This window comes from Heterodontus francisci, chromosome 20, assembly GCF_036365525.1.
Source record: "Heterodontus francisci isolate sHetFra1 chromosome 20, sHetFra1.hap1, whole genome shotgun sequence".
NCBI classification, from domain to species: domain Eukaryota; kingdom Metazoa; phylum Chordata; class Chondrichthyes; order Heterodontiformes; family Heterodontidae; genus Heterodontus; species Heterodontus francisci.
The window spans coordinates 60,501,723-60,514,625 of NC_090390.1; the positions used below are offsets into that span (position 1 = coordinate 60,501,723).

General features: G+C 41.2%; 1 protein-coding gene across 1 annotated transcript in view; it reads right to left on the minus strand.

Annotated features, from left to right (window-relative positions):
* inpp5f (inositol polyphosphate-5-phosphatase F) overlaps nt 1-12,903 on the minus strand; it is a 244,755-nt gene that overhangs the window by 162,042 nt on the left and 69,810 nt on the right. The window contains exon 2 of the mRNA XM_068052894.1: nt 555-635. Coding sequence (XP_067908995.1) covers nt 555-635 — 81 coding nt within the window. The remainder of the gene's footprint in view (nt 1-554; nt 636-12,903) is intronic.

Genomic DNA, 12,903 nt, shown 5'->3' on the forward strand with positions numbered 1-12,903 from the left:
GTAGAGAATGTGATGCAGGGATGAGATTGCCAAAAGGAAATAAATCAATACAATCTTAGCTAATGACACTTCAGCTCATTTCATGTCACAAGTTAACATATTTAATGGAAAGTGAACGCTTGTAGAACATTCACTGATTTAACTCTAAATTATTCCAGTGAGCTAAATCAGTTGTCATTCCAACATTAAAATCAACATACACAACCATTATAACCAGGTTACAAGACTGAGAAAAATCTGTTAGCGACTACTGCTCAGTTGCAGATTCTAAGTTGTCAACAGAAACATGCAGTTAAATGTCTCAACTAAAAATTGTTCACCTAAAATGAGTAGATTTGATGATATCTCAAGACCCTTGTTCTAACAAAATTCATCTAATAATCCCTCACTCCACAACAAAGTCTGTTTTAATATATAGTGAGATTCTGTAAATTGTAAATCACCTTCACTATTATATTGGAAAAGGCCTTTGTTCCCTTACTGCTGAAAGTTCTGCTAAAATTATCCAGTGATCTTGCCACTAAACTGTTAAGCTTCAGTGAGTAAAACCTTACCTGTATGAAGCTGAATCTTTCCAATGACTCCCTCCACCAGACCTAGGCAAATCGGGTTCCAGGCCAGAAGCAAGTCAGTAGCTGTTGAAAATAAAAGAAATGGGTTTACTTTTTCTTGGTCCGCCTGGAGATGAAACCATAACATTCCGACAAAATAGGCACCTCGAAACAGCTGAATTCATGAGAACTCCATTATAACAAGTGCCATGGTGGTCAAGGAAGCTGGTTCTGAATTGACTTGTCGTAGTGCTCACAGCCAAAGTAATTGGCAGGTGATGAATTACTGTACAAAGATCTTTCCCTTTGAAAGCCGATAGCAGTCATTTTTCAATAAGACCTGTAGGTAACAGTTACACTAAAAATCAATAATAAAATCCATTATGGATAATCATACTTTTATGGGCTAAATCAAAGTCATAGTAATAGGGTTAAGGAAGAAATGCATAAGCAGCATTGAAAACTATGCAGTCTTTCATCTCACTAATTCAAAAAAGGGACAGGTACTTCATTATGAAAATATGGCTGTAGTAAGAGGTATATATTTTTGCTATAAACTGCTAGTGAACAATTCCCCAGTAATGGATGTGCGTATGTGGACATCAAAAGTGGATGTGAAGATCCAGCCAAACCCATTCAAGTGGTTAAATCCCATTATCATTTACTTGATTGGAAAAGCCCAAATCACACATTAATTTGATAACCGTAGTAACATATTACTGGAGCCAGAGCAAGAAAATTCAAAATCCCCATTTCTTTCTAAAGGCAAATTACAACACATCTTTTAAAAAGCAACATACAAGGACAGTTGGCTAAAAAGGAATCAAATAAATTGGTTAAACTGGATCATTTTTCCACAGTCAAGTCCTGTAGTCAAGCTTGCCTTAGGATTTCAGAGAAACCCCTTTGTGTAAATTATCCTGGCTGGACAGGCAAGTTGTCAGCAAGAGAATTAACCAACTGTCCTTCCATAAGCTTCAAGGACACGTCCATATTACAGGAAGATGAACTGACTAGGAGAATTCTCATTTCTGCTGTCCTTCAGCCAATAACAATATCTCTGTCTGATACTTCAAAAGGAAGAGTTATTAGGAACCAAACACAAAACACATTAAATATCTTGAACAATCTGAACTCCTAAGTGCTGTGGGTGACAGGTAGTAGAGTAGTTCTAATATGTAACCACAATGAATGTTTGAGCTAAAAATTCATTAACACATTTTGTTCTGGTAGAGGGAATGGGAGTTCTTAAGGAAGGCAGTCAGCCTTAGTCCATTTCAAATTGTCTACCATATTTCAAACTTGGAACATAGCTCTTTCTGCATTACAATCATGACTGCACTTCAGAAATACTTCATTGCCTGTCAAGTGCTTTGGAATTTCCGAAGCTCATGCAAGAAACTAATAAGTTTTTAAAAAAATTATAAAAGCTTGGTCAGAAAAGGCATTTAAGGCGGAGCTTAAGAGGAGAAAGGGAAGCTGGAGTGGCAGTGGGTTTAGACAGAGTTATTACAGATGATGGAGCCTTGTTGGCTGAAGGCACAACCTTTAACACAGTGGGGTGAATACAGAAAGTCAGAGGAGGGAGAGACCAGGGGAGGGTTGCAATGTTCAATCAGCTCTCCAAAGATAAAGGGCAAGTCCACAAAAGGTTTTAAACCCAGGGTTGGAGGGACCAGGAGCCAATGTAGGTCAGCGATCACGGGGTGAAGGGTGACTGGGACATGTGCATCAGAATTTGCATGAACTGAAGTTTACATCGGGACAATAGGGAGAGGGCACAAGAGCACAAGGAACAGTCATGTCTACGACGGACAAATGCATGAATAGCTTCAACAGCAGATAAGCTGAATCAGGACAGAGGAAAGCTATTTTACAGGGATGGCAGTTGACAGTCGGTGATGTTGCAAGCAGTCTGTGACAGAAGCCAGGGAAATGAATGACGTCAGTAACAGGGCTATGGTGTGTGTGGTCTAAACTGATCTTGAGCTGCAGCAAACAGTAGCTCCTCCAAGATTGGATGTCAGCCAAGCAGTGATTGCAGACGACTGGAAAGGAAAACAGATTTGGAGAGGTAAAACTCTTATCTGTATACAGGTGGAAGCTGAAGCCATGTTTGTGGATGATGTTACCAAGATGCAGCATCTAGAGGAAGCAGCAGAGGCCAAGGATATATCGTTGGGGTTCTGGAAGCAAAGCACAGGGGTTGCAAGAAGTCACTGATGACACTCTAGCTACTGTATGCTATGTATGAGTGGAACCAAAGAACAGAACTCTTACCTAGCTGGACAATAGGAAGCAAGACAGACAGACAAGACTGGCATTTATATAGCAACTTTCATGACCACTGGACATCTCAAAGCACTTTACAACCAATGATGTACCTTAAGTGTAGTCACTGTTGTAATGCAAGAAACACAGCAGCCAGCACGTGCAGAGCGTAAAAATAATACGGTAGTAATAGCAAGGGATTTCAACTTACCCAATATTAACTGGAATAGTCTTGGTGCAACAGGCTTAAAGCAGGGGGCAGTGCAGAATTCTTAAAGCGCATCCAGGAGAGCTTTTTAAGCCAGAACGTAGAAAGTCCTATAAGAGAAGGGGCAGTACTGGACCAAATCTTAGGGAATGACATCAGTCAAGCGGTAGAAGTGCCAGTGAGGGAGCATTTCGGGGACTGTGACAATGACTCTAAGATTTAAGGTAGTTATGGAAAAGGACAAAGATGGCCCAGAAATAACTGTACTGAATTGGGGGGGGGGTGGGGGAGGCCAATTTCAGTATGATAAAACAGGATCTGGCCAAAGTGGACTTGTAGGAAAGTCTACATTAGACCAGTGGGAGTCAAAGAGGAAATAGTGTATTCAGGGCCAACATGTTCCCGTAAAGGTGAAGGTGTAAACCCAGTAAACACACAGTAAAAACATAAGAACTTAGTTGAAACAAAGGGCTAGTTTCACATAATTACATCGTCAAAACATAATGGGGTTGGGTAGAAAGGGGAACAGCAATGATGCTAGCAGACTCAGTGTCCTTGCATGTACCAGATAAAGGAGTAGTCATGGTCACAAAAATGATTATACTCATAGTAAACAATGGGAAATTGTAAAGTGCTGACCAGGTTCTCACTGAGCCAAATAAGGAATTATCATTATGTCATTATACCAGACCCTTGAGTAAGAGGGGAGGGTCTTGGAAACAAGATCAACCCCCGACTGAAACTGGGGACGGCATGAGAACGCCAGGGAAGGCCACTTGAGAAAATACCCAAGCCGAGGGCTCAGAACAGAAGAGCAGCCGCAAGTCCGAGACTGATCACCTCGTACCTCGATGGGTAGTATACTGTGCTAGTGAGTGCTTGTGCTTGATGATTTAGTGTGTGAATAAAATATTGACATAGCTTTCGTGGATTCTTTAGGAATAAGTGCAGATTAGGCACAAAGGGTAGGACCAAGTCCAGGGAACCCTGGATGTCAATGGATATAGAAGATTGTATAAGAGATTTTTAAAAAAGAGGCTTATGGCAGATTCAGAGGGCTGTAGTCATACACTAGTCACTCTAGAGCAGTCTGTGCACTTATCACACAGAAAGCAGCTCTACATGGCTTAGCATATGGGAGCATATGGTGGGGTTACTCCAGTCAAACCAGGAGTTCAGTCCTTCAGGCAGTTTGTGAAAATGTGCTAAAGCAGGTCAACCAATTCATGTTTCTGATTGAACTGATCCAGAGAGTTTTCAGAACTGCGACTACATTGTTGGTATGATTTTCTGGAAAGACCATAATCAGAACATTCTAGATCTCCCCACAACGCAAGAGAGGAATTCAGAGTGAAAGCACAATGCCTTTCAAATTCCAGAAACCTGACTGGCTCTGCTGGTAAAAGATTAAACCAGTCCCATTAATAATGGTATTAAACAGCAGTGTCAGTGACTGTGGTATTATGTTTTGAACAGAAAAACTTTCCAGCCATTATTAATTAAAATGAGTCATAATGATGCTCCAACTTTTATCCAAAAGCTATTCCAAAGTGAGCCTATTTACTTCAACCACTATATTTTCCCAGGATGAGCATCTCATTTCCAACCTGCTCACTAATTTCAAGATCCAATGTCAGGATGAGTTACCCCCAGTTCATTGCAACGTCTCAAGTTTATTCCTGTGTTAAGGAAACGCCCTTCACAATGCCATTTTGATGCAACGGACTTGCCATTCAATGTTCACTGAAAGACAAGAGGTGCACAAAATGTCTAATTTCCAGTCTTAGCATATTCACTACAAATCAGTATAACAGCCATCCCAAAAATAAAATCCAACAAGCATTTGACCGCTTGCTTCATCCCATAATAATTGCTCATGTAAACATAGGAACATAGCAACATAGAAAAATAGAAAGGGCCATTTGGCCCTTCGAGCCTGCTCCACCATTCAATACAATCATGGCTGATCATCCAAACTCAGTAACTGTTCCCACTTTCTCCCCGTATCCCTTGTAGAGAATTCTACAGGTTCACCACACTCTGGGTGAAGAAATCCCTCCTCATCTCAGTCCTAAACGGCTTACCCCTTATCCTTAGACTGTAACCCCTGGTCCTGGACTCCCCCACATCGGGAACATCCTTCCTGCATCTAGTCTGTCCAGTCCTGTTAGAATTTTGTAGGTTTCTATGAGATTCCCTCTCATTCTTCTAAGCTCTAGCAAATACAAGTCTAATCGACCCAATCTCTCTTCATACGTCAGTCCTGCCATCCCAGGAATCAGTCTGGTAAACCTTCGCTGCACTCCCTCCATAGCAAGAACATACTTCCTCAGATAAGGAGATCAAAACTGCACATAATACTCCAGCTGTGGTCTCACCAAGGCCTTGTATAATTGCAGCAAGACATCCTTGCTCCTGTACTCTAATCCTCACTATAAAGGCCAACAAACCACTTGCCTTCTTAAATGCCTGCTGCACCTGCATGCTTACTTTCAGCGACTGGTGCACAACGACACCCAGGTCTCACTGCAGCTCCCGATTCCCAATCTATCGCCGTTCAAATAATAATCTGCCTTTCTGTTTTTGCCAAAGTGGATAACCTCACATTTATCCACATTATACTGCACTTGCCATCTATTTACCCATCTCTGCATCCTCCTCTCAGCTCACACTCCCACCCAGCTTTGTCTCATCTGCAAACTTGGATTATATTTAATTCCCTCATCTATATTAATATATATAGTGAATAGCTGGGGTCCTAGCACTGATTCCTGCGGTACCCCACTAATCACTGCCTGCCACTCAGAAAAAGACCCTTTTTATTCCTACTGTTTCCTGCAAGTCAACCAGTTCTCTATCCATGTCAGTACCTTATCCCCAATCCCAAGAGCTTTAATTTTGCACGCTAATCTTTTATGCAGGACCTTATCAAAAGTCTTCTGAAAGTCCAAATACATCACACCCACTGGTTCTCCCTTATCTATTCTACTAGTTACATCCAGTTATCTTGACTGCCACATTTTTCCAATTCTATTAATAGTCAGCACATCAGCCACACAAGAAAAATGATTCAACTTTAGATGCTATGAGGGAAACTAACCCTTGCAAGGACATTAATTTGGACAGAAGGCCCGGTGATAAAAAGGGTGCTATTCAGAGCCTAGTGTTAGATGTTAATCACTTGAGCAAATAGACTGGTTTACCTTGTGCAGACTTAAGCTGTTACAAAACATTTACTATTTTGTATTTCACTTTGTCGCAAATCCCTGAAGACACAAACCCTATTTTTTTTTTTTTAAGAACAGTCTGACACAAACCATCACTATGTAGGAGGAAGTTGTGAACATGTCAATGATATATTCCATTATCCGAAAAGGATCTATTATTGGTTGGGAAAAGGGGTAAAATTCAGAGGAAGTAGTGAAATATTGTTAATATTTCTGGGAGTGTACTGATGGCGGCAAGGCGGGGCTAAAGTGTGGCGAGTCGAAGAGACTTAGCAGTTGGCAGGAAAAAAGACAGAGGCGCAAGGGGAGAGCCAACTGTGCAACAGCCCCAAACAACTTTTTCTGCAGCACCTTTGGAAGAGCCTGTCACGCTAGAATTGGCCTTTATAGCCACTCCAGGCGCTGCTCCACACACCACTGACCACCTCCATCGTCTCTCGAGATAAGGAGGCCAAAGAAGAGTACGGATTTACAATAAACCAATTAATGGGGAGCATAAAACTCAAATTTGGGAGTGTGTCCGACACAGCAAATTTTGATCGCGAGGTCTAAACTTCCCCTCATGGAAATTGCTGGCAAAATGTGGCACGTAATGTGGTATTAAACCAGAAAATCCCAAGTTCCAATTCTCAGTCTATGCAACATCAATTGATCTCAGCATGGCTATTTGGATTTCTACAATTTGACATTTGTACCCATGGGTGAGGAAAGGAGGAAATGTAAAAAAAACAGAAGAATTCTACAAAACAGTAGAATGCAAAGCTCTAATAAGGAAATTTGTGTATTTATTTCTAACAGTTTTTTTAAGAGTCAAAGTTAGAAAGGGAAGTGGGCACAGGTAAAGCACATGGGTTGTAACTCCAGTAACCTTTGAAGCCAAACTAAATCAATATTATTGATTTTCAATAAAAAAAATTAGGCTACCTAAATGGCACAAGCTGGAGTTAACTCTAGGTCAAATACAATTGGATGCCAAAGTCAAGACTATTTTAAGTGTTAACATCTGTGAAATGAGACAGTGGAATAGACAAATAATTTCTCTGACTGAAGTAGTAAAAGGGAGATGTTTGCAGAAAAGCACAAGATCCTGCCAAATAATGTCCTATCTCAAGAGGATATCTGATTTCAAAAAGGACCAACTGCGATGAAGTAGCACGCTCTTCTGCCAAATATTCTCAACCAAATGTCCCGTCATGCAACAAGCTGTGTAAAAAAAAATACTTAGAGATTTAGAGTTCTCCTGGACCGGTTCGATCTTGAGCTTTTTTTTTTTTTTTGAGTTGGATGTCGCATCGCAAATTTACATTGCTTGAATTCCAAGGCTTCAGGCTGGGAGGGTTGTTTCTGTGCTGCTGTCAAACCCGTCAAACTCTGGGAATTCAAACAGGTATGACAGGTTTCACAAGGTAGCAGCAACGAGAAATGTGCAACAGGAACAGACCTACCATCAGCAGCAAGTATGCAAGAGAACACTATAGCAGGACAGCAGTGGTCACTATTATTCATAAACCCCAACTAAGGCTGTTGGCAATCCTACAGCGGATATTGACTGGTATTTGACATCAAAGCACCTGCTGAGGGATGTGACGTAGAGAAGAAATGGAACATGCAAGAAACAAAAAGGAACACAGGTAAGAGGAGTACATCATTCAGCCCCTCGAGTCTGCTCTGCCATTCCACTACATTATGGCTGATCTTCCACCTCAATGCCATTTTCCCACACTATCCCCATATCCCTCGATATCTTTAATATCTAGAAATCTATCAATTTCTGTCTTGAATATACTCCGTGACTGAGCCTCTACTGCCCTCTGGGGTAGAGAATTCCAAAGATTCACCACTCTGAGCAAAGAAATTCCTCCTCATCAGTTCTGAATGGTCAACCTCTTATTTTGAGACTGTGTTCCTCAGTTCTATACTCCTCCACCAGGGGAACATCCTTCCTGCATTTTTCTTTAATTCATTTCATGGGTTGTGGGCATCGCAGGCCAGGCCAGCATTTATTGCCCATCCGTAATTGTCCATGAGAAGGTGATGGTGAGCTGCCTTCTTGAACCACGGCAGTCCATGTGGGGTAGGTACGTCCACAATGCTATTAGGAAGGGAGTTCCAAGATTTTGACCCAGCGACAGTGAAGGAACGATGTGAGTCAGTGGTGAAGGGAGTGAATGTTTGTGAATGGGGTGCCAATCAGGCGGGCTGCTTTGTCCTGGATGGTGTCGAGCTTCCAGAGTGTTGTTGGAGCTGCACCCATCCAGGCAAGTGGAGAGTATTCCATTACACTCCTGACTTGTGCCTTGTAGATGGTGGACAGGCTTTGGGGAGTTACTCACTGCAGGATTGCTAGCCTCTGACCTGCTCTTGTAGCCACAGTATTTATATGGTCATGGTATTTATGGGGACTTCAGGAAGAGGCAGAGATGGATCATCCTCTCTGCACTTCTGGCTGAAGATTGTTGCAAATGCTTCAGCCTCATCTTTTGCACTGATGTGCTGTGCTCCCCCATCATTGAGGATGGGGATATTTGTGGAGCCACCTCCTCCTGTTCGTTTAATTCTCCACCATTCGCATCCGGACGTGGCAGGACTGCAGAGCTCAGATCTGATCGTTTGGTTGTGCATGCATGCAGCTTACGTTGTTTGGCACACAAGCAGTCCTGTCTTTTAGCTTCACCAGGTTAACACCTCATTGAGGTATGCCTGGTGCTGCTCCTGGCATGCCCTCCTGCATTCTTCATTGAACCAGAGTTGATCCCCCGGCTTGCTGGCAATGCTGGAGTGGGGGATATGTTGGGCAATGAAGTTACAGATTGTGGTTGAGTACAATTCAGCTGCTGCTGATGGTCCACAGCAGCTCATGGATGCCCAGTTTTACATTGCTAGATCGGTTTGAAATCTATCCCATTTAGCACAGTGGCCGTGCCACACAACACGATGGAGGGTATCCTCAATGTGAAGATGGGGCTTTGTCTCCACAAGAACTGTGCAGTGGTCACTCCTCCCAATACTGTCATAGACAGATGCATCTGCAGCAGGCAGATTGGTGAGGATGAGGTCAAGTATGTCGACCCGGTCATGCTCTGCAAGAATTTTGTATGCTTCAATGCGATCACCTCTCATTCTTTTGAAATGAGTCGAGAATATAGGCATAGTCTCTTCAATCTCTCCTCAGGACAATCCTGCCATCCCAGTCACAGCCGGCCAACCCGAGAAGGATCCACTTATTCCTACTCTTTTTTGTCCGTTAACCAATTCTCAATCCATGCCAGTATATTACCCCAAAACCTATGTGCTCTAATTTTGTTTGCTAACCTCCTGTTGACACCATTACTGAGACTAGCTTTCAATTCCAGATTTTTATTCATTTCATTTGAATTTAAAATTTCACCAGCTGCTGTGATGGGATTTGAACCAGAGTCCTCAGGGCATAGCCTGGGCCTCTGGATTACTAGTTGAGTGACATTACCACTACGCCACCCTCTCCCCCTATAAAAGGAATAAATAGGTGACAATACAGGGAGATGGACAGCCAACACAGAAGTGACAAAAAACACACAGCGGCTATAACAAGCAACACCGCAAAAGATCAAGTGTTCAAGAAATATTGATCTTGTGCATTTCTGTTGGTTTGGGAATTTTACCTAATTCTAGGGAAGATGAAGGGAAACTCAGACTGGTAAGCTCAAAGAGAGGAGAAATCCAGACACAAAAGAACAGGGACTGATTTTGGCCATTTGTGGCCCAACACATGAACATGTCACAAGTGGTGCCAAAGAGGAGGTTCTTACAAAAGATTTGAAAAACCATTTTGCTCCTGACCTTCAAAACTCTGCTCTGATTAAAAATTACATGTGCTCAGTCACCCCAGCTCAGTAGCACAGCACCTCTATGTATTACACAAACTGTAAACAAGTCTTAGATTTAGCCTACAAACACTTGTCTATGTTCCAAATGAGGCAGAACATGGTAGACATTCCACATGATCTGCACCATACTACATATAATCCCACGCATGTTCCACAGGTGTTGGATCAAAGGTAACTGTGTCTGCTCATGGAAACTGTCTCATGTTCACAATGAAAAGTGTGACAAATCCCAAACTAACAGTGACATCCTCACTCAACTGACTACAACTAGTACACTGGAATATAATGAGGCAAGAGCAAGCAGTGTGTACAAACTTTCAAGTTGAAAGAAGCCAAAATGTTCCCAGTTAAACCATGGAAATTTAGATGAATAGATACAACAGTAGGAATGTAAAACCAAAATTTTAAGAATTGAGCAGCAACAGGGTTGAAGAAACAATGAGCACTCCAAAAGCAAATTATTGGTCGAAAACTATTAAACCCATTTAAGCAAGAGAATGTGTATAATAAATTAATCTGTACATCAGTCTAAGACAAACCAATATTAAATGACTAAATATCTGCAACTGACATTTGCAAAGAGGTGCTGAAACAATTGGAAAACTTATTACAAACAGTTTCTCTGCAAGATGACACACAAGATTGCCTTAATTTTATTTAAATCTTTCAGGAAACAACTTGCATTTACAGTATCAGCTTCAATACTAATTCTGAACAGTTCCAGTACTAATACTACACAGACCTAAATCCAAGTAGAAGTAATTCCATTTTAGAGACTGCAAACAAATGAGAATAGGTTTATATTATAATTGATTAGGGGCTAGAAAAGTACATCGAGATATAGACAGAATAAAAGCAAAATACTGCAGAAGTTAGAAATCTAAAATAAAAACAAAGTGCTGGAAATGCTCAGCAGGTCTGACAGCATCTGTGGAGAAAAGCAGAGTTAACGTTTGAAGCCTTCGACCTTTCATCAGAGATTAGAAATGTAAACGGCAGTTTACCAAGGACAGCACATACAAGTTTGGATGTACATATTTCAAATGAGCAAAGCCATAATTTCACCACATTTACATCTCTTCCATGACCAAACTACCATAAAATTGTACACCCCCAATTTCATCCAAGTAGGATCTGGCTTTAGACAAGTCATGGGAGAACACACTATTTGGACTGCAGTAACAAAGCAGCTGCCAAACTACTACAAATGGTTTCTATAAAGACTTGTATCGATTATAAAAGTTCACGGTTTCCTTTCCAGCACATTGATCCTTCCCGATTGAGAAAAATACATGACCTGTCAAGGCTACTGCCAGCATTTAGGAGCTCTTCCATTAATCTGCTAACTCTGGTATTCTGCCAAGCAGCCGGTTCTACATGAAGTCGAGCAGTTTTCATCACCAGCCCCAGAATACAGTCTGACAATGGTTCATCAGGAACTTTAGTGCTCAAACACCCACCCAACAAACAGCAGTAAAATTAATGCGGTTAATGTGCCAAAATCTCATGGTAGCATTGAGAAAAGCTGTGACCCAGACTCTTCTGCAACCCCAGCCAGGTGCCAACAGAGAAAGGGAGATGGTTGGGGCAGGATGGGGAGATAAAAACAAACAGGTTTTTTTGTTGAAATTACAATGATAAATATTCTGTTCTAAGTACCAAACAAAAATAAATGGCATCAAAGCCAATGCCATGGAGTCAGACTAACAGCTGTATTAGCAGCAGAGGGGTTATTTACACAAGCTGGATGCATGCCCAAAGAGAAAATACATGTCACTTCAGAGTTACAGTTACTTGCCCTTAACGTCATTAGCTGAAGCCAGATAGCATCTCTGGTCTCAGCCCAAGGTAAAACATTTCCTGGGCAGTAAATATTTTCCACATTACTGCAACAGCAGCAGACATACTGACTAAAACATCTGGGTTATTAATCATTAACAAAGCATGCAGCTCAAGTAAATGCGCCTGACAAATTAAACAAAGATGATAAAACCTATACTAAAAGAGGCACAACTACTTTGGTTCTGAATCCATTCTTAATTAAATAATTGGGCTACTGGAAAATTCTTTCCAACTGAAGGTTCCAATTAAGGCTAGTAACAACAAGGCTTGTACAATTACTGAAATCGACAGATGCAAACCAACGGGAGCAGGATTAAAGGCAGGATGACATTTAAATAGAAGATCGATGATAAACTTCACCTACATGCAGGTTCTGGGATAATCAATATGCTGCAATTGGATAGAAGTGTCAGTTCTGATGCTTAATTTGAACCTACAGAATTTCTGGACAAAGTTGGTTGTGTAAGTTTATAGATATTAATTTAAATCATTCCCAAATTCATAAAGTAAAACATGACGTTCTGAAGTTGCATTATTGACAGTATCAGGATCGATTTTACAAACCCATGAACAAGTATGATTTTCAAACTGTTGAATCAAATAAGTTGATAAAGAGCACTGTAACTTAGAATGTAGTAATCCATTTGAAAACTCCTTGGTCTAACCATAGAATCAATCGACTCGAGCAGTTTCGAACAGAATGCCAAAATTTAGAATTTCAACCTTGCAAATAGATCCAGAATGCCATCGTTATTTACACATCTATAAAATTCAACTTCACAATGCACGTCAGAATTTTTTTGGCCAGTTTATGTGCTATGCATGCAAATACAAGCTGTAAGTACCCTCCCCATCCTGGATATCTGTGGCCCAAACAAAATAGGAGCCATGGTGCTGTTTTACAGGACTGCGATTATAGCAGCAAATGTTATACCAAC